Source organism: Cetorhinus maximus, chromosome 7 (genome assembly GCF_964194155.1).
Source record: "Cetorhinus maximus chromosome 7, sCetMax3.hap1.1, whole genome shotgun sequence".
NCBI lineage: Eukaryota > Metazoa > Chordata > Chondrichthyes > Lamniformes > Cetorhinidae > Cetorhinus > Cetorhinus maximus.
Window position 1 is genome coordinate 41,054,462 of NC_135885.1, and position 23,362 is coordinate 41,077,823.

The 23,362-nt window shown below is 41.3% G+C and overlaps 1 protein-coding gene across 2 annotated transcripts in view; it reads left to right on the forward strand.

Moving 5' to 3' along the window:
- Positions 1-23,362, forward strand: part of flt1 (fms related receptor tyrosine kinase 1) — a 248,293-nt gene that overhangs the window by 142,870 nt on the left and 82,061 nt on the right. For both annotated transcript variants that reach the window (XM_078545377.1, XM_078545376.1), the window contains exons 13-15: positions 15,186-15,500; positions 19,353-19,499; positions 20,678-20,809. In XM_078545377.1, coding sequence (XP_078401503.1) covers positions 15,186-15,500; positions 19,353-19,499; positions 20,678-20,809 — 594 coding nt within the window. The remainder of the gene's footprint in view (positions 1-15,185; positions 15,501-19,352; positions 19,500-20,677; positions 20,810-23,362) is intronic.

Here is a 23,362-nt window from a genome sequence, read left to right on the forward strand (position 1 = left end):
TTCCCTGAGGCAGTGCAGGGTCATTGGCAGAGAATGGAGGAATCTATCAGCTCATGTGAGTCACAATGGCTCAGGGCGAAGAGTGCATGAGTTCCTCCATCGAGTAAAAGGCTAATCTCATGGTGAGACATATGCGTCAGGACATGGAGTGTGTGACGAGAATGCATGGTACACTATTTAGCCTTGACTGGTCAGTGGTGCTGATGGTGCAGAGATATCTGGAAGGGATGCCAGTTGTGCCCCAGCTTGTGTTCCCCTCCAGGGCCAAGTGACAGAGGCTGTCCCTACAACAATGCCAATGCTGCAGCCTCTGGAGGTGCCTCTACTGGCACCTGCACAATGAGGACGACCACCACGTGCATCTCAGCTGCAAGCCGAGACAAGTGAGCAGGTAGCCACTGCCTCCTTCGAGGTCACAAGGAGAGCACTGTGTAGGAGGGGCTGAGAGCAGAGGCCATCGGGCAGAACAGTGAGTAGGTTACTTGTAAATGCACACTTTTTGTCTTTTGGAGCACCATATAAATATTGGTGCCTGAAGCCGGACATGTGAGCCTCCTTTTACGAATGATGGTACAGGAGGAGGGGGATGAAGTGGTGAAGGGGAGCAAGGGTCTGTGAATGGTAACAGTGAAACCTTGAGGCAGATGTCCTTCCTTCAATGGCAGTAAAAATTGTGTAGGCCTCACAGGCAGCTCAAAGTGAGTTCTGGACAGTTCCATTCCTCCTGGGTCAGAGGGGCTCCATAAGACCATAAGACGTAGGAACAGAAGTGGACCATTCGGTCCATTGAGTCTGCTACACCATTCAATGAGATCATGGCTGTTCTGATAATCCTCAACTCCACCTTCCTGCCTTTCGCCCATAACCCTTGATTCTCTTACTGATTCAAAATCTGCCTACCTCAGCCTTGAATATACCTAATGATGCAGCCTCTAGAGCCCTCTGTGGTAAAGAATTCCACAGATTGACTACCCTCTGAGAGAAGAAATTCCTCTTCATCCCTGTCTTAAATGGGTGCCCCCTTACTCTGAGATTATGCCCTCTGGTCCTAGACTCTCCCACAAGGGAAAACAACCTTTTAGCATCTACCCTGTCAAACCCCCTAAGAATCTTATATGTTTCAATAAGGTCACCTCTCATTCTTCTAAACTCCAATGAGGACAGGCCCAGCTTACTCAACCTCTCCTCATAAGAAAATCTCTTCATACCCGGGATCAACCTAGTGAACCTCTGGACTGTCTCCAATGCCAGTATATCTTTCCTTAGATAAGGGGACCAAACCTGTTCACAGTATTCTAGGTGTGGTCTAACTAGTGCCTTGTATAGTCTTAGCAAGACTTCCCTATTTTTATACTTCATTCCTTTTGAAATAAAAACGAACATTCCATTTGCCTTAAGATAAAAAGCAAAATACTGCGGATGCTGGAAATCTGAAACAAAAGCAAAAATTGCTGGAAAAACTCAACAGGTCTGACAGCATCTGTGGAGAGGAAGACAGAGTTAACGTTTTGAGTCCGTATGACTTATTCCCGATGGCCTGTTTAATGATTGTCCTAGTGAGCAGGTGGCTCTGTACCTCTGTCTTGGAGTCACTTAAAGAGGTGAGTAGCAATCACTGCAAGGGATATCCCTTGTCTCCGAGAATCTATCCATGTAGTTTGGCAGGGTGGAATAAAGAGCTGCAGCAGCTTTGAGTGGAGGAGGATGCAGGAGTCATGGCAGCAGCCAGGAAAATGGGCGTACTCATGGAGGAAGCTCTTGTGATCACAGAGAGTGTGGAAGCCCTTCCTGTTGATGAATCACATTGGGTGGTCACTGGGTGCCTAGATGGCCACGTGGGTTCAATTGATGATGCCCTGCACCAGAGGGGAGCCAGGGATGGCAGTGAAACCCACTGCCGTTTCTGCCTGTGAGGCCCTGTCTGTCAGGAATTGTACGCAGTGCCTAATTTTTGCATAAAGGACATCATTGACCTGAAAGATATAGTGATGAGCTGTGGCTTGCAAGATGCCACCAAGGTCCAATGTTAATCCTTGGAAGGAACCAGAGGCAAAGAAGTTCATGGCCACAGTGACTTTGACGACCACTGGCAGGGAATGGCAAGCAGTGCTGCGAGGTGTGAATTCTTAGGACATAAACATTTGTGACCATCTGCCTGGATAGGTGCAGTCTCCTCTGGCACCGTTTCACCGTCATTCTCAAGGTAGCTCCGTTCAGCACTATACTGAGGGTTTAGCCTCCATTGCCTTCCTGCCCCTCATCCCTCTCTACTGCCCTCCTCATGTCCAGGGCTCTGCCATTCCTGCAGAGGATGTTGCTCTTCATCGCCTCTGGGCCTGAAACCTGAGAGTTGTGCTCCATTGACAGCTATTACCCTCTGCACTCAGAGGAAGGCTTGACCCCTCGTCTTAGGCCCCCACCACTCCAGGAAAGTGATGACCCTCTGCATTGCCCATACGCTTGCTGACCACTCTTCCCGGAACCTCCGATGGCCTGATGGCACCTGTGTGCCAATGGTCTAGTCCCCCTCTCAGCCATTTTCCCTGTCCTGGGATTCAAATAATTTTTTGGGGTGGCCATGACTGGCTCCTTGCTGTGTTGCTGCCTCCATACACCCCTCTATTTCTGTCCCAGCTTGCAGCCTATGCACCCCGGCCAAAATCTGAACATGGCCCACAATGATCTCTTTAAGTACCTTAATTGGCACCGTTACCAGATCGGGCGGATGGAGTGATTAACAACCAGCTTTGTTTGCTTAAATATCAGCAATAAATTACTGATTGATATCCGAAAGAAATATGTGTGTTTATATAACATTTTATCACATCTCTCGGGAACTTTTATAAGCACTTAACATAGATTGAGTTAGTTTGACTGTGAGGGCAGGTATTTTGTATACAGCAACATTCCATAGACAATGATGAGATGAATGATCAGTTAATTGTAATTTTTGATGGCTGAGACAGGAACGTTGACCAGAACATTAGGAGAACTTTCTGTTCTTTAACGTTCATCTGATGTACTGAGATTGGTAAACAGGGATTTGGTTTAATCGCCTCACGCTGAATTCCGTGATGTCATCAGAATGCTCCCATCAAGCCACCGATTTAATATCTCATCTGAAGGACTGCACCTCAAATGATGTAGTACTTTTTTTTGTATTCTTTCATGGAATGTGACCATCACTGACAAGCCTGGCATTTGTTGCCTTTCAGAAGGAGGTGGTGATCTGCCTCCTTCAACCACTGAAGTCCACCTGGTATAGGTCCACCCACAGTGCTCTTAGAAAAGAGTTCCGGGTTCCAGTGACCGCGAAGGACAGAAATATGGTTCCAAGTCAGAATGGTGTATGGCTTGGAGAGGAACTTGTAGGTGGTGATGTTCCCTTGCACCTGCAGCCCTTATCCTTCTAGGTGGTAGAGGTGGTGGGTTTGGAAGGTGTTGTCAAAGGAGGATTAACAAATTGCTGGAATGCATCTTGTACATGATATACACTGCTGCCACTGTATGTTGGTGGTGGAGGGAGTGAATATTTAAAGTGGTGGATGGGGTACCACAAGCTGGCTACTTTATCCTGGATGGTGTAGAGTTTCTTGTGTGTAGTTGGTCCTGCACACGTCCAGGCAAGTGGAGAGTATTCCATCACATTCCTAACTTGTGCCCTGTAGATGATGAACAAGCTTTTGGGATTCAGGAGGTGAGTTTCTTGCTGCAGAATTCCTAGCTCCTGACCAACTCTTGTAGCCACAGTATTTATTTAGCTGGTTTCTGGTCAATGGTAACCCCTAGGGATGTTGATGGCTGGGGATTCAGCGATGGTAATGTCATTGAGTCCCAAGGGGAGATGGTTAAATTCCTTCTTGTTGGAGATGATGTTTGCCTGGTATTTGTGGGGCGTGAATGTTACTAGCCATTTATCAAGGCCTGAATATTGTCCAGGCCTTGCTGCATATGGACATGGACTGCTTCAATATCTGAAGAGTTGTGAATCATGCTGAACATCCCCACTTCTGACCTTATGATGGAGGGAAGGTCATTGATGAAGCCTGAAGATGATTGGGCCTAGGACACTACCCTGAGGAACTCCTGCAGTAATGTCCTGGGGCTCAGATGTTGGCCTCCAATGGCCACAACCATTTTGTGCTAGATATGGTTCCAGCCAGTGGAAAGTTTTCCCCAATTCCCATTGACTTCAATTTTGCCAGGACTCCTTGATGCCACACTCGGTCAAATGCTGCCTTGATGTCAAGGGCAGTCACTCTCACCTCACTTCTTGAATTCAACTCCTTTATCCATATTTGGAATAAGCCTATAACGAGTTCAGAAACCGAGTAGCCCTGACAGAACGCAAACTGAGTGTCAGTGAGCAGGTTATTGCTGTTGCACGGGCACTTTGTCAAAGGTTAAAAAAACCATTAAAACAAAAAACAGCCCTCTATCCCTCATCCCTCACACCCCCACACACTTTTGATGCTCCATCAATGCCAACCCATGCCACCTCATGCCCTCTACCCACCCCCAAGGCCCCTCATATTTTCCATGCCAACCTTCTAGACAGTTCCTTTTGACTGTTCCTCTTGACAGCTCTCTTGATAGTTCCAATGAGTTTATGCACGTTTTGCGCATACTCATGTCAATTTTTAACAATCCCAAAGGACACCTGACCTCCCCCAAAGGTGTCCCTGGACCATATCCAAAAGGGTACCCTATTTCTCCAAAAGGGTACCCCACCATAAACTTGCTCTACCGGGTCTAATCTGCCCATGCTGTGTTTCCCACTCCTGGCTAATGAAAATCAGGCATGACAGAAGGTGTATACTGTCTTATTTAGGCATCTGCCTCCACAAAATGTGCATGTGCAAATTCCGACTCAGCCCTGATCCCACCCCTGCCAAAACGGTAAGTGCCGTGTTCAGGGTGGGACTTTTGGAATTTGGCCTCTTCCGCATTGGAGAGGTTCTCGGTCGTTGTGACAATCCAGGCCATTGTTTCTGGTCGAGATAACCTTTCATCAAAACTGGCTCATCCATTCACCTGTCCTGATAAAAGGTCATCGCAATCTGAAATGTTGGCTGGAATTTTCCAGCCAGTGGGGCCGGTGAGCCATTGAAATCTCCATTCACATCAGCGGGACCACCAGCATGAGGGGCTGGAAAATTCCGGCCATTAACTCTGTTTCTCTCTACAGGTGCTACCTGATCTGTTGGGTATTTCCAGCACTTATTGTTCTTATTTCAGATTTCCAGCATCTGCAGTATTTTGCTTCTGTAATTTTAGGTGGAATTTCTTTACACAGAGTGATGACATTTTGAACCTGTTGTTGCACAAGAACACAAGCATTCAGGACAGGAGTAGGCCATTCAGCCCCTCAAGCCTGATGCACCGGTCAATAAGTTCATGGCTGATCTGATTGTGGCCTCAATCTCACTTTCCTGTCTGCTGCCCCATTACCCTTGACTCCTTGCTGATCAAAAATCTATCTAACTCAGCCTTGAATATATTCAATTACACAGCCTCTACTGCTTTCTGGGGAAGATAATTCCACAGACTATTGACCTTCTAAGAGAAAAAAAATTCTCCTTATCTCAGTCTTAAATGGGAGACCCCTAATTTTTAAACTGTGTCCCGTAGTTCTACACTCCCGCATGAGGGGAAACATCCTCTCAGCATCAACCCTGTCAAGTCCACTCAGGATCTTATAAGTTTCAATACAATCACCTCTCATTTTTCTAAACCTCAATGGATATTGGCCCAACTTAAAGAACAAAGAACAAAGAAAAGTACAGCACAGGAACAGGCCCTTCGGCCCTCCAAGCCTGCGCCGATCATATTGCCTGTCAACTAAAACATTTTGCACTTCCGGGGTCTGTATCCCTCTATTCCCATCCTATTCATGTATTTGTCAGGCTGCCTCTTAAACACCACCATCGTACCTGCTTCCACCACCTCCTCTGGCAGCGAATTCCAGACACTCACTACCCTCTGCTTATTCAACCTTTCCTCATAAAATAAGTTCTTCATCCCAGGAATCAGTCGAATGAAGCTTCCCTGAACTGCTTCTAATGCAATTATATCCACCCTTAAGTAAGGATACCAAAACTGTACACAGTACTCCAGATGCAGTCTAAGGTCCTATACAGCTGCAGCAACACTTCCTTATTTTTATACTCGATTCCCTTTGCAATAAATGCCAACATTCCATTTGCCATCCTAATCACTTGTTCATCAGCAGACAAGCTTTTTGTGATTCATGTGTGAGGACACCCAGATCCCTCTGTAATGTAGGACAGAATTTAGCCCATGTTGGGCGGGCTTGGCGGGGGCGGGCAGGGGTGGTTGAGAAGCTGCCCGTCGCCTGCGATCAGGGCCGGACCGCGATTTCACACTGGTGGGCCAATTAAGGCCCGCCCAGTGTGAAACGCAAGCAGCAGCTCTCAGCACTGTTGTGCGGGATGGGGAGAGGGCAAGCGGGGGGCGGGGGCAAGCGGGGCGAGCACAAGCTTCACGCACTCATTGCGCGCGAGTAAGTGCTTGAAAACCTCCCTGAGGCACAGAGCTGCCTCAGGGAGATGAAGCGTTTTTAAAAAACAAAATAAAGATTTGAAAAATGTAATAAAACATGTTCCCTCATGTGACTCTGTCACGTGAGCAGGGAAATATTATTAATTAAAATTTAAAACATTTATTTTATTTTTATTTGCTTTTGGAAACCTCATCCTGCCTGTGGATGAGGTTTCCAAAAGAATGCAAAGGTCACTTGGTCTTTTTGCCTGCCCGCTAACCATAAGGTAGACAGGCAGTGAAAAATTTAACTTAATTGATTCTTTAATGGCCTTATCAGGCCTTTTAATTTTCGGTGGGCACCCTGCCAACTCTGGCGCGCGCCCACCAACCAAACTATCGCACGACTGCAAATTGACATCAGGACACTTGGCCAATGTCAACGCATGTGATTTCACACTTGAGTGGGTTGGGTGCGTGTGTGCCTGCTGAGCTAAAAATTCTGCCCATAGAGTTCTGCATTTTCCCCCCATTCAAATAATATACTGCTTTTCTATTCTTCCTGCCAAAGTGGATAAGTTTACATTTCCCACATTTTACTCCATCTGCCAAACTTTTTCCCAATCACTTAACCTATCTAAATCTCTGTGTAGACTCTTTATGTCCAGTTGACAACTTACTTATCTATCTACCTTTGTGTCATCAGCAAATTTAGTTGCCATACATTCAATCCCTTCCTCCAAGTCATTGATATAGATTGTAAATATTTCAAGCCCCAGCACTGATGCCTGTGGCACTCCACTAGTAACAGCTTGCCAACCCGAAAATGACCCATTTATCCCTACTCTTTGCTTCCTGTTAACTAGCTAATTCTATATCCAAGCAAATATGTTACACACTACATCATTTTTTATAATAACCTTTGATGTGGCACCTTGTCGAATGCCTTTGAAATCCAAATACACCACATCTACAGGTTCCCCTTTAACCACTTTGCTTGTTACTTCCTCAAAGAACTCTAATAAATGAGCCAAACATGATTTCCCTTTAACAAAACCATATTGACTCTTGTGTTATGATTTTCTAAATATCCAGCTATTAACAGCTTAATAATGGATTGTTGTGATTTTCTCCATGACAGATATTAGGCTAACTGGCCTGTAGTTTGCATCGAGTGATTGAGACATAGAGCTTTGATGGCTTTATGGGGAACCTTGATGCATAGATGAGGAACAGGAGATAGGGGAGACATAGTGGGAAGAGGTAGAGTGAGAAGATGCTTGTGTAATATATAGACACAGGCATCGGCCTGTTTCTGTGCTGTTAATTCTATATATTATAATTCTATGTAATCCGATCACTTAGATTATAGTAAAATAATTTATGCACCTGTAATAATAATAATATATAGAATCAAATTTTAAAAAATAAATAGTTGAATAAAGTTATGGTACAACATACTAGAATAATAAAAGCTGTTAAAAATACTTAATTCTCCTCTTCCTTCCTCCTATTACCTATAGGTTTTAAAACTTTTTGCCTTGCACTCATCAAGACAAACTCCAAGAATGCAAAATTTCACAACAGTTAAAACAATTTGTACTGCAGGAGAAAAGGGTGCTAAGTGTGCTAATAGCTCCATTAATAACCAATTTAAGATAATTAATCAAGCTCATATCGTGGCTCAATTGTGCCTGCTAGAAGTGACATACGTTCATACACAGGGACCCATTCTCTGAAAACAAAAGGACTATGTTCAAACCTTGCACCTTTTTTGAATTACCTGGGAGCTTGTGGAGCCCATAGTTCCCCTTTGGTTTCTCCATCATAATGCCTTGGCCAATCAGAGTTGACTTGACAACCAATCAGTACCCTTTTCTCATGTAGGATAATTTTTTGTGATTGTTTGAAATTTGGCATTCTTGCATTTGTCCTGATGAACGCAAGAAGATAAGCTTTGATAACATGTCGCTTTTTAATAATATTCAAGTCCTGTACTATTAAACGACTGTCATGATCATTACAAGTGGATTTCAAATCATTACAAGTGGATAGACTTCACCTTTTCAACCTTGTCAGGCAATTTTATGGAGCTCCTATTTTATGGAGCTTGGACTTTCATGTAGGTTTCTCAATAAAAAAGTTAAATCTTTGTAAATCTTTTAATTTAAGAATTACTAATAGATGTGGACCAAACCCGTCTTAACTCTTCTCTGAATAAGTGAAGGTAGTGCTATTTAAACTTACCGTTCCCTCTCTGAATTTTACTCCATTGTGCTCCCAACATAAAAATTAGTCACCACTGTGTGAAGAAACAGAAGATTTGCTAGAGGGACGATAACTATCAGACTGACACTCAAATGATCACAACTTGATCCACAATGTTTGAATACCTGTGCATGGGAAAGCCAACCTACCTAGCCTAGCATATTTTGTAAGGTGATGTTCCTAACTAAAGCCGTGCATACAAAAAAAAACTCTTTAAGCGGGATCTACACCTTGAAGGAACCAGACAAGCTAAAGTTATTTAATCATTATTAAATTCATCACTTTCAAAGCAAGCCCAATATTGGCTAACTTAGAAACTTTATAATCAATCACTGTCATTTGTGCCAACCTTGTACAAAATGGCAGTCTGACAGTTAGGTGATTTAAAGGCTGTGTTTGCTCTCTTTGTGTGTGTCCTTCAGATTTCTGAATTGCCACTACAAACTCCCATTTCCAAATCTTCTGGTGTGGCTTCCAGCAAGTGATGACTATTGCCTCCTTATTCATCTCAAAAAGGCAGATAATATCTCTTCATGAGCCCAACCCAAGGTCATTAATTTTTAATGATGGAAAATTAGGAGCATATTTTTCTGTGTGATGCAGAGAAAGTGTTTCGATATGTTACCTTATTTAAAGGCATAGTTTGAACACTTTTCTCTTGCTGTTTAAAATGCATGGGAGTGACTAGAAGTAACTGAGACAATGATTTTATTTCCTTCCCTGGTGCGAAGCTTATAGCTTCTGCCTAATCTTGTCAAGCTGTAACTGAACAACAAAGCATAATACCAGTTTTTTATTCAACATAAGTTATACAAATATATATTAAACAGTTGTTTTATATAATAGGTAAAGAAGTATATTTTACTACAACTAGAAAGGCACAAAACAGAAATGATTATCGTAGCAATAGCTTGCCTCAGTCAGAAAAACGTTGGCATTGAATTTTTATTTTGTTTATATCAGGATTTTCCCATAAATGTATATCATAAAAATAGTTTATCAAAAGCATCTCATGGGCTGTTAAACACAATAACTTATTTCAACCATATAAACGTTTGCAATAGTAACAAAATATGAGGCATCCCTTCTGAGGCCAATGTTTCTGCAGGTTAGCTGACAAATAATTATATTGCTAGCATTAAATTTCCTGAAACATTGTCAAGCTTGTATAAAAATAAATTATATAAATATTTGGGAGCTCTTAACTCACTCCACCCAGCGTAAACCATGTGAAGATGATGTTAAAATTTAACTCCTGAGGCAACTTTAGCTGCTGTTTTCTTGAACATTCGGGTGTAGACCTCATAAAAATGTAAAGTGGAGTCCTGTGATATCATTAGGATGGTTAGGCAATTTTAACAGCCCATTGAATAAAGTGTTTGAGGAGCAAGAGTGCTCCTCTGGGCCTCACAAAGAATGATTGGGCCATTATTGCCCCACAATTCCTTCCCCTTCTGCTCCACCCAACCCTCCCAAACTATCACCCACCCATCTTACCTGAGTACCAACTGGGCAGCCACTTGGCTGCACAATCTGCACAGCCACAAATTAGTGAGATACCACTGGAACCCCTTTTGTATGGGCAGCTGACCAGCAAAATTCAAATGTTATAATGGATTGTTGATTCTGCCAAGGAGTTAAAATTTCCTTTATTGTGTGGGGGTTTCCCAATGGCTTAGTGGGTAAATGCGAACAGCTCCTATTCAGGGGTGTTGCAATTGGTCTTGTTATCCCTAGGATAGTGCAGCAAAATCTCAGTATAAGCTTGTTCCTGCTTCTGGCCTACATCAGTGGATCCTTTCTGGAAGGGCGTTTGAGGACACTTTAAAAATTAATTAACAGGATGTGGATTCACTTGCAAGGCCAGCATTTATTTCTCATCCCTAATTGCCCTTGAGAAGCTAGTGATCAGCTGCCTTCTTAAACCACTGCAATCTGTGTGGTGATGGTTCTCCCACAATGCTGTTAGGGAGGGAATTCCAGGATTTTGACGTTGCAGTAATGAATGAACTGTGTTATATTTCCAAGTCAGGATGGGGTGTGACTTAATTGGAGAGGATTTTGCAGGCGGTGGTATTCCAATGCACCTGCTGCTCTTGTCCATATGGGTAGTAGAAGTTGAGGATTTGACAGGTGCTGTTGAAAAAAGCCTTTCAGAGTTGTTCTTGTAGTTGGCATAGAATGCAGCCACTGTGCATCAGTGGTGGAGGGAGTGAATGTTTAAGGTGGTGGATAGGGTGCCGAACATGCAGGCTGCTTTGCCCCAGAAGGTGTTGAGCTTCTTGAGCATCATTGGAGATACACTCATCCAGGAAATTGGAGAGAACTCCATCACACTCCTGACATGTGTAGTGTAGATGGGGGCAGGATTTGGGAATCAGGAGATGAGCTACTCACTGTAGAATTCCCAGTCTCTGACCTGCTTTTGTAGCCACAATATTTATGTGGCAGGTCTAGTTTCATTTCTGGTCAATGGTAACCCCCACAAGGATGTAGATGGTGAAGGATTTGATTCTGATATTGCCACTGAACAGTAGGAGAGGCGGTTAGAATCTCTCTTGTTAGATATAGTCATTGCCTGGCACTTGTGTGGCATGCATATTACTTACCACTTATCAGCCCAAGTCTGAATATTGTCCAGATCTTGTATGTGTGTCATGTGGACACTCACTGCCTCCTTGTCTGAGGAGTGGTGAATTGAACTGAACAGTATGCGATCATCAGTGCACATCTCCATTTCTGACCTTATAAGAGCATAAGGAATAAGAGCAGGAGTAGACCATGATGGAGGGAGGGCCATTGATAAAACAGCTGAAGATGGTTGGTCCTAGGACACTACCCTGAAGAACTCCTACAGTGATGTCCTGGGGCTGAGATGATTGACTTCCAACAATCACAACCATCTTCCTTTTTGCTAGGCATGATTCTAGCCAATGGAGTGTTTTCCATTGATTCTGAATGACTTCAGTTTTAGAAGGGCTCCTTGATGCCACATTCAATCAAATTGATGTCAAGGTGTTTAGTGTCACCTCACCTCACCTCTGGATTCAGTTTTGTTTTCCATATTTGGACCAAATCTGTGATGAGTTCTGGAGCCAAGTGGCCCTGTCAGGACCCAAACTGAACATCAGCCATGAGATAGTTAGTGAATAGGTGCTGCTTGATAGCACTGTTGGTGACCCCTTCCATTACTTTGTTGGTAATTGAGGGTAGGCCATTGGAGTGGTAATTGGCCAGATTGGATTTGTCCTTTTTTTTGTGGACAGGACATACATGAGCAATTTTCCACTTTGTTGGGTAGATGCTAGAGTTGTAGCTGTACTGGAAGACCTTGGCTAACAGCGTGGCTAGCTCTGGATCACAAATCTTCAGTGCTAGAGCTCAGGTGTTGTTGGCTTTCACAGCTTTTGCTGAATCTAGTGTGCTGTTACTTACATCACATGGAGTAAATCAAACACACTGAAGACTGGCTTCTGTAGTGGTGGGAAATTCCGCAGGAGGCTGAGATGGATCATTCACCTGGCATTTCTGGCTAAAGATGTCTGCATACGCTTCAGCCTTGTTGCTGGCACAAACATGCTGGACTGGCCATCATTGAGGCTGGGTTCTGAGCCTGGACTGACTCGAGCTCAGTTGTCATGTCCCTCATGGATGTGGGTAGAATTTTCTCTCAGGTAGAATTTTCCCTTTCTGGCTCCGGAAATTGTGCATTGCAGGAAATAGTACGTGGCAGTTTTCCATCCACACAACTTTATGGGTGGAAAATCACGAACTCAGCTTGTGCAATTTCCCAATATGTTCTCCCAGCTGTGCCAAGACTGTGGAAGTGGAAATTCCCCCACCCAATCCATTCTCTAGACTCCAAGAGGATGGCCATTTGTTTGGGATACAAAGGTCTCTTGATCCCCATATATCACAGGGAGATCCAGCACTTTCAGGAAAGGACAAGATAAAATTGAAGGAATAATATTATGTGTTCCGTTTATCCATTGGTTAAAGGATTTTTAAGCTAAAAGTCAGGTGTAACCCACAAATTACAGGGCAGTTGGAAATATAATGTGACATTTGCTAACATGTAGGTTATATTTCAAATCCTGTCACTGAGTCCTTGGTGTTTTCTGTATTGTTGGTCATATGTTTTCACAATGCACATTGTATCTTATAGAGCAAGTTCTCAGCTTCTAGTTCACAACCCTCTTTCTCTGCTGGCACTCAGCATGACTGTGGGTGTGTTAGTAATTACTACGGGTGAGACAGGAACAGGACTGCCTTATCTCAGAGATTTCCCAGTGTCACTAAATGCATTTTGTTTTGAGATTCTTGATGGTGCTTGGCAAAGATAAACAATATCTTCCATCAGGAAACCTGTGAGCTATTTCCAGAGGAAGTTTCAAATCGCTTAAGTAAATAAATTCCCTTTAAATTATTTCAAAGTGTGTTGGTTAGTTTGGAGGAAGATTGTAAAAAGCAGTAGGGCTGTTGTTTTTCCATCAGTTAATCCTGTTTTATAGTTAACCTCTAATCTGTGAATGTTCCAGATATATCAGCATCTCTCTAAATATCGAGTAGCTTGATTAATACAATTCTTGGGTGCAGAACTTGGGTTAACCTTCTGAAGGCTTGTGTTGCATTTCTCATTCCCTCAAAAATATTTTAAAAACCAATCAACTTGAATTCCGGTTTTTAGCCTATGTTTAAAATATCACTAATTTGATCTTGTGGACTACTTTGTCTATACCTTTATCCTGATTCTAATTTAATGATGCTCTTATTTACATAGTTGTCTTAAACAACAATTTTTGTTACAATGATTATATAATTGACTGTTTTTTATTGATTGGCTTTTGCATTTTTGAATGCATGAGCAGTCAATTAATTATGAGTAAATTATGTGATGATGGCACAAGACAAAGAACTAATTTATTACATAGTTTTGATATGTAACTACATTATGAATAAATTGACCTAAAAAAAATTGAATGGTGTTGATGAAGGATGAACAACTGGGAAAAAATGTTGGAGCTACGCCTGAAGGACAAAGTTGAACACGGGGCAACAGTGGACTTGTACCCCTGATCTCTGTGTTGATAGATTTTGTATGACATGTGCAATACATGTACACTTAACTTTCCAAGTTATAATCATCTCCAAACGAATGAAGACCTAATCTAAACATATTCCTGATCCATGAATAAAAGTCTAGTCTGTAGGACCAGCTCCTGTTCACCCACTTTGTACAAAACTCCTGATCCAAGCAGGGTGCATAAATACAAAATTCTGATCCTGGCATAAAATGATAGAGCTTCATATGCTTAGCACAATAAAAACAGTCAAACCACTGCCAAATTCCATCCAGAGCTTTAGACATTTAATCACTTCTGTATGAGTTTATTTGTTTTTGTTGTGAGTTTTCTGTTGTGTTTAGGTTGAATTGCTGAATGAACAATTAAATGGCAGCAGTGTTGCAAAGGTTAGCCACTCGCCTATTTTTATCTACGGGTTACAGGACTCCTTATCTAAGCACAATCCTGATCCAAGCATAACAGTTCTTGGCAAACTAGTCAAAAGTTTATCAAGATTCAACAGTATTAGCATTGTATTACTCTAGTGTGTATTAGCAACCCTTGCCTCCTCTTCCCCACTCCCAACAGTATAATTATAGAACCTTCCAATAAGACCACTTTCATGAGTCATCATTAGAGGGTGCTGCGACAGACACTGTGTGAAAAACTGTCAGGTTTCTTGTAATCAAAATATTGTGATTGTGATCTCCTGCTGCAATGTTCTTCTCTCTGTTTCTTGCTGAGATACAGTTCCATGGTTGCAAGAAGGCCTGTTGAATCTGCCAAAGTGACTATTCTTCATAAAAGCAAAATACTGTGAATGCTGGAAATCTGAAACAAAAACAAAAATAGCTGGAAAAGCTCAGCAGGTCTGACAGCATCTGTGGAGAGGAACACAGTTAACGTTTCGAGTCCGTATGACTCTTCGTCTGGCATATTTTTCATGTCAGAGCCCGTACAAAGAGTGTTGGTAGGCTTTTCAAATGTAAGCTATCACAACCAAGTCTGCTCTGTCCTCACTTGACATCTACACATGGGCTTTTTGCAATAGGGATCATTGGATACAAATTATGGGGGGCATGGTGGGGGTGGCCCTGGCTGATTTTTCTCTCAGTAGCCTAGGATACTAAAACCAATTGTTCCATTCCAACTGCTGCACCAGTTGAAATCAACTAACTTGGTTTAAATTGAGGATCAAATCAAAGATCTTCTAGGATTTAGTGCTCCATTACCTTGTGAATTGACCAACTAGACCATTATAGCAGCTCTATTGTGACTTTTAATTGTATTCAATAATGTTGATATTGAAAATGACTATTTCACTTGACTATATATTTTTGTTTATCTTATTAGATGTACCTAATGAATTCGGATTTGAGATTGGTTTGGGACATAATACATTACCTACTGAAGGTGATGACCTGATTTTATTCTGCCGAGCCACTAAGTTTTTATACTCGAACATTGCTTGCCGTCTTCTGAGCAGGGACAATCATACACTGTATCACCTCAGCAGCCTGAATGGGATAAACAACAAAGAATATTCAATTGCTTTGAATTTTACCATCAAAAATGTGTCTCTGGATCAATCTGGAATTTATGAGTGCAGGGCCAGTAACATTATCACTCATGAAGAGACAATTCAAAAGCAGAGGATTTATATTAGAGGTGAGTATATGTGTTCAATTTTATGTTAAAAGGACATAAACGATACCGGGAGTTAAATAAAAGGGTATTGTGATTCTGCCTATCTGCTGCATAAGTTCTATGTTTGTTATGAAAAGCAAATCTTGATCTGAGAGTATGCAGCTTTACACTGGATTACTTTGGTGTTGTGCTTATTATGATGTGTGTCAGATTTGTACAATAAAATTCACTGTCACTAAATACACAACACAACTGTTGTCAACTCACCTCTGCTTTGTTATCCATAGAGATCTTTTGCATAGTAGAAATGGTGCAGGAGACTGTATAATAGGTCAGTCTTAAAGTTCAAATCATTTGGCATGCAATCCAATATGTCTTTAACTGTTTCAGAGTGAAGTGTCCAATTGTTAAAGGTTGTGAATCCTGCGATTAAACTATAGTCAGATTATGGACAATTTATTAGATTACTGATGGAGCTGAAGGAGAGATTTTATCACAGTTTGTTTGGAAATGGAAGCAATAATTCAAATGATATAGGCCTAATTGTAATATGTTTTTAACACCTGACTGATGTTCTAAAGCAAACCAAAGTAAATAAGATCATCTGATAACTTTTTTATTTCTAATGAATTGAGGACTCAAGCATGTGATGACTAAAATTACAAATGTTATACATTAATGGAGGTCTGACTGTTTAGTGATTTAAAAATAAATAGCACATTCAGTCTTCCATCCACTATTCTGTGCCACATATAAACAACAAATTATTTTTCCTTTTGGCTTTATTTTTGAACCAGCAGATACGTGATATTTCATTAAACAAATACTTATGAGCTTAGCCTGGTAGAAATATTCTAGAACACCGCAATCTCCTCTTACACAATTCTAAAGTCTATCATTTTGTATTAATGTTAATCAGATCAGAACTGAGTAAATGCATATAAAAGAAAGAAAATAGAATTGTAGCCAGAAGTTAAATTTTGTTGGAGAATTCCTTTCATAAATAATTAAGGTACATGTGAACAAACACTGGAATGTGGGGTAGGGTCTATCTGTTCTTTTTTATATATTTTAAAAATATTTATTTGTTCATTTTTGTTTTATTTTATAATTATGTCTTCACTTCATTAGGTTTCCTCCTGCTTCATGCATTTTTTCCCAGCTGAAACAGTGGACTGGAAACTTACCGCTAAGCCTCTGTCAGTGCCACTTTGTAACCAAATGCTAGGAAGCTTCTGAAGTTTCTCACTCTTGTATTTTTCCTTCCTCATTGTGCGGAAATGTTTTGTTCATTCTTGCTACCTCCTCTTGACGATCCAAATGAGATTAGTCAGTCTGTGGCACTTGTGGGTGTGAACTTTTACTGTCACTGTACAATTGTGGAAACAAAAATTAGGCAATGTCTATAACAGACTAACCTGCAAAAGCAGTGTTATGCCTGTGAGTCAAGTTTAAAATCCTCCCCAATTGCCATGAATATTAACTTTTTACATGATAGACTCTATGGTGCATCTAGTTCTCTTGGATGGGGTCAAATGGACTACTCATATTTTAACAAGATAGACTAAGAAATACTCTCCAGAAAACAACTGAAACAACAAAAATTTTAATGTGCCTGTCTTAAACTAATATATATATACAGAACCTCCACAAGGTTATTCTTTTTGAATTGAGTGGTTCAGCTCTTCTTCTAAGATCTTTCTAGGCACCTATCAATATTATGGGACTATTATCAAAACAAGCTGAGCCATTTTTTGTTAGCCTGGTTCTTAAATTCAAACACAGCATGACTGAAACAAAGAAACCAAAACCAACAACGTCGTATATTATCGATAAGACAACAGTTATCTGGAAGGGTCAGTCAAACTAAAAAGCTAAAAGTAACATAACTTTGATAAAATGTTAAAGAATTATTTGCCAGAAATTACACAAACCAGGAAGACACTATGATGGACAATGTATGCGTCTGCAGGATATCCTTCAGCAAACGCCTGAAGAATTCTTAACATTCTCTTTACCTGTATGTTCATAAAATGGCATTATCATAAATTGTGTATGATTCATTAATTAAGTGCTACATATTATTACAAAAAAGCTAAGTCATTAACTTTTAATCAATTTTTTCTCCCTAATTATTTATCTGAATATTGAGCTAGTGATCCTGGCCATGTGAGAGAGATGAAATGTGGTATGGAGAGACAGCATTGCTTCAGCCTTGATTACATTTGTTAATTTGGCCCTTTTGCTGAGTGTAACTCCTCAAATTCAGCAACTGCTTATGAAAAGTAACTAAAAATGTAAAACAAATGTTCAGCAGGAATGATTGTCCTGATTTACCTTAAACTGATTTTTAAAGACTACTGATGGAGATACAGTACTTGCTTTCAGATTTGCTTATTGCAAAACAGACTGCCCCTGCGATAGCTACAGGTCTCTGTGTATTGTATGCTTTTGTTTCATCCTGTGTGCTTGTGAATCTTTATTATTTTACTAACAAATGTACGCATTGTATCCGCTGTTAGGATGGCTTCTCAAAAAGGGCTGAAGCATTATATTTTAGTGTGTGTTTGTTTTATTAATGAAACAATGCCTGCAGTCTTCAGCAGAAGAGGATTTGAATAGCTGTCTCAGATGTGTGTGCTGCAGTACTGCACTTTGCCAGCTGGCTTCATGACAAGATGATTAGTATGTTATTCCATTTTGCATCAATTAAAAATAAGCAAGATTAATTGACAGATTGGCAATTAGTTGGTCTGGCTTCAACTCCACATGAATTTTATTACATGCTGGAAATCACGTCCCAGTTATCCTCTTTTTGTAGGATGTATCTGAACCACAATGTTTAAAACGTGGTGGAAAAAAACAAACTTTTATGGATTTGAACATTGTTGTGAATGGAAGCTTTCAGTGGCACGTAGTAAAGCATATCACATTAAAAAATAGCTACTCATTTGAGAGAGGTGGAACCAGACTGACAAAATCCAAACAGTTTCTCGTGCTTGTGAACTTCTAAGCGGACTTCCTCCTTTAAAAAGTGGCACAATGCCCTGAAACTGAACTTATCTTTCACATGGGAATAGCTTTTGTGGAGGGTAGAAAAGTAAACAATAGCGTTTCCCCCCTTGATATCAGGTTCACAGAGAATTTACTCATTTAAGGAGAAACCTAAAGACAGTAATTGTGAACGTTTGTGTGCGAAGAATTAGCAAGTCTGTAAATAAGTCCCCAGCATGACTATTTTGCCTAAACAAAACAAACTTACTAACTGCATACTCACAAATAACATATTAAACTTCCACTTGTTTTGTTACTGTAATTTTCCTGCCAGTTGATTCGCTTAACTCTTCTCTGCATAGTTTCACAGGTGGCACCAATCTTCTGGTACTGTGCTTAAGTGAATACATATTCCTGTTACTTTCATCACATTATTATCTTCTGTTACATTCGACAGTTTAAAGAAACATCTATTTTCAAAGTGGACATTCTCACTATTCTCTTTTGAGAGTAGTAGTGCAAATCTGAATATCAGCTGCTTTTACATTGAGCATGTCTATGTTGAAGTACACTTTTTTTTAGTTCTTGAAACTTTGGAACCTATTCTATAATTCAAATATTGATTTTTAAACGTATATTCATGTATATCTAATTGGAGGACTTGCACTTTATCCTTATTTTAATCCAGTCACTGAAAATCAAGCATGCTAAGTGGCATACATTGCCACATGTAACCTGAGAAAGTCAGGAGGCAAGGCCTATTAGCCTGCCATCAGAGGTATCACTCAAGTGTACAATGTACTTTGTAGAAAACCTATATTGTGTAGTGATCTCCAACTATTATTTTTTAACCTAAGACTATGACTCTTTTGATTTCAGCTCAGGAAACCCCATACCTTCTGCGCAACTTAAGTGACCAGGAGGTGAACATCAGTAGTTCGATTACTTTGGAGTGCCAGGCAGAAGGAAGACCAATGCCCCAAATCATATGGTACAAAAACAACCAGAGGTTACTTGTGGAATCAGGTGTGGCTTCTACAGAAAATAAACATGTTTATCATATGAACCTAGAAATTGCTATTGGCAAGACATCTGTGTGAATGCTTAATGTAATTATGATATTCCTTTGAGGTGTTAACCAGCCAGAATCAATGAACCTAGTATTACAAACTAGGTTAATTCTTAACATATTCTTGCAATTATTTTCACAAAACTTAAGTGATATTACTGTAGTGCTGAGCTTGGCTTTCGTCACTGTCATTAAAAAATTTACGTACATAGAATACTGGCATTCTAGGACAATACTAAAGTCCTAGCAGCATCAGGATTTAAACTATGTTAAAGATAGTTTTCACAATGACCATTTTGTTTCCCACCATATTCATACTGTACTTGTTTACTGTTTAGTGTTAAACATGACTTTTTTAAAGATATATTTCAGTTGGCAAAATGGATCAATGCATTAATATATCAAAATGCTGTGGCATTTAGGAAATGGGATTTATGTCAATGATTCCCATACAAGTTCATAGTATTGTGTATCAGGGAAAGGCACTGAGTAAATGTTTGATACTTTCCCACAATCTGGAGGAAATCAAACACAGAGTCATACGAGGGTGCCTCCAAACTCTGGTGACCAACTGAAGACACCTGCCATACAAAGCCCCATTCTCACATGTGAAGGGAAAGGGGATGGGAAATAACAATGGATTGGGGGAAAAATTGCAATATGCTTTTTAAAGAGGTATAAAAACCTGAGCTTTCTGTATGTAGCATTCTGCATTCTGCTGATGCTGATAAATTAGTGTTATAATCTTTTGAAATTCCTCCACAAGCATGTTTTCTTGTTTTCTATTCAAACACCCTATAATGCCTATATCAATTGAGCAGCATGATAATTTGATTGACTTTGTGCTTTATTATTACACCAACATACAGGCAAAACAAATCAAATCTGATGCTATCTTAGACTCCTATATGATTTGAACAATATCGTTAAGAATAGACTAAATAGGAAGTTGTCTTTTTTCCCGTAAAGACAGCGTTTTTATAACAGTGTATCTGTATCATGCAGGATGTCATAGTATTAGATTGCTGTCTGGCTGTTCAGCTTATAGATCTAAGTAAATGGGACCTAACTATAAACAAGATAAGGCTGTGTGGAATACATAAGTCTAATTCTCTATCACATACTTCTTACAAAGGTATTACTCTGGGACCAGGAAGCAAAACGTTAATTATTGAAAGAGTCAAAGAAGAGGATGAAGGCTTATATCAGTGCCAAGCCACAAACAGGAAAGGCTTTGTGGAGACTTCTGCTTACATCACTGTTCGAGGTAACTTGCAGAACACATATGAGGGACGTTAAAGTCATTTTATAATAGAACTGCAAGTTAGGACTCTTAAATCTAAATGTTATAACTTTTAAAGAAAGCGTTTTGGGACTTACATTGCTGCAGTGTCCACCTGAGTAAAATTGCCCTTAAACTCTGCAGTGACTGATTTTCATCGGTGTTGATACTTTAAGAATAAGTTCATTGGAATATTCAATGAGTTGGCAGCAAGTTTTTTTGACATTAGCAGGATTTTGGTTAGGAGGTATGAGGCAGAGATTGGTTGAATGGGGACTTATACGAATTGGCAAGATGTAACTACTGGTGTTCCCTAGGAATCTGGACAAGGGCCTTCAGTTTTCACTTTCTCAATGACTTAAGATGAAGCAGCAGTAGAGTGTAGTATTCCCAAGTTTGCCGATGACACTAAGCTGGTGGCAAAGTAAGTATTGTAGATGGGAGCAGAAGGCCGCAAAAGGAGATTGATAGCAGATGGAACTCAATGCAGAGAAGTATGATGTCATCAACTTTGGAAGAGAGATTTACCAGCCTATGCTCTCAAAGCTAGCAGACAGATAGAAAAAATAATTAAAATAACAAATGAAATGTTAGCCTTCATCTCAAGGGGGCTGGAAGTTCATAGAATCTCAGAATGGTTACAGCACAGAAAGAAGCCATTCGGCCCATTGTGTCTATGCTGGCTCTCTGGAAGAGCAATTCAGCTTGTCCCACTCCCCTGCCATTTCCACTTAGCTGTGCGTGTTTTTTTCTCCTCAGGTAATTGTCCAATTCTCTTTTGAAAGCCACGATTTAATCTCCCTTCACCACACTCTTAGGCAGTGTATTCCATCCTAACCAGTCACCACAGGATTTCTACATTAATCTGCACATACCCAACCTCCTGAAGACGCGGTCAATTTCAGAATGGTAATGACAATGAGTGCTGACAGCTAACTGTCAAATTCCCACCCCCCATGCACCCCAAAATCCAGCCCAATGATAAGGTTGCAATGTGATTTAATGACGTGATAAGCTTGTGAGGCAGCGCAGTGAGAACCTGGATCTTTGCAGTGATGTCACACGTAGGTTTGAACGCCTCTCCCCACTACACCTTTTCTCTTCCTTGTATATTAAAGCTCTACTCTCCGATGTTCGACTATGTAGAGGAACTAAGCAGAGGCTACATTGGGAGGAGATGTTGAATCAGAATAAGAGATCCCTCTCACTCTTTCAACTTTCCTTCCACTTAATAGGAAGCAAGATAAACACATGGGGCAGAATCGTCCCAGATTTACACTAAGTGCGATAGCAGGCGGGTGAAAGGACATTATACCTGCCGGCTGCAGTGGCGGCTTCTCACGCCGTATCATCCCAAGCCCACCAGATTAATCATGCATTCCCGGGAAGCACACAACTTTTCCATGGCGGGCAAGCTCTCATTCCCCTGCCATGCCATCACCTCGCTGCTTCATCACGCCGGGCGCCATATTTACAGTGCAGCCGTGCGCACACCTCCCAGTGCTTCCAGCCCATGACTACTGCATGGAAGACATGGCCCCGAAAGGCAAGAAGACTGCAACCCCCTAGTTTAAATGACATGTTCCTTGAGAGCCTTTTGGATGCAGTGGAAACCTGCCGTGTTGTCCTCTACCCCCACTCTGGCCACAAGATGGGCAGTAACATCACCAATCCGCCTTGGGAGGTGGTGGTCAGCGTCAATGCCCTGCAAAATAAGACAGCCACCCAGTGCCACAAGAGAATGAATGACCTCCTCTGTCCCACCTGGGTAATTCACTCTTCTCATCACTCTCAACTCATGCACTCACAAACCCATCATACATCTACAGGGCCCTCACTCACTGCCAGTTCACAGGACCTCACCATTCACTCTCACACACACCTTCATTGTCCTCATCCTGTCCGATGGGACCACTCACCATCTACACATGCCAGGCATCCTTATCATCTGGCCTGGCAGGCATCCTGTTTATACTCTCTCCATCCCTATTCATGCAGGACAAGCTGGCACACAACAAGGTCTCAGACTGGTGGAGGAATTCCTGAAATCAAGGTTCTCCCGGACTTTGAAAACAGAGCTGTCCAGCTGACCGTTGAGGATCTGAACTGTACCTGTGCTGACGGGGAGGTCGGCAATGCTGAACCAAGTGAGGATCCAGCAGTGCAACATCTGTCAGACAACCATGCCGTGAGTGGTGTGTCCTGTTTCACAAGCCACTGCCATGCACTAATTATCTCTCTTTGCTTTTGCAGGCGCATCTGGGAAACTGCCAGGAGAGTCCATGACCCAGGGCCTCCAATCAAGACCCCAGGGAAGCTCAGAAGAGGAATCGGCTGAAACCCTCCCTGAAGTCCTGTCACAGCGCTCTCCCACACCCTCCACCAGGGAAGAGACATACACCTCGGTGGTATCTAGCTTTAGAGTAGCCTCGGGATCACAATCTGGTGATCACATCACACTGTCTGATCTACAGCAGGCGGAGCCAGAGACTTTCCAGGTTGCTGGCACTCGGAGGACTGCTGGAGGCCAGAAATTTG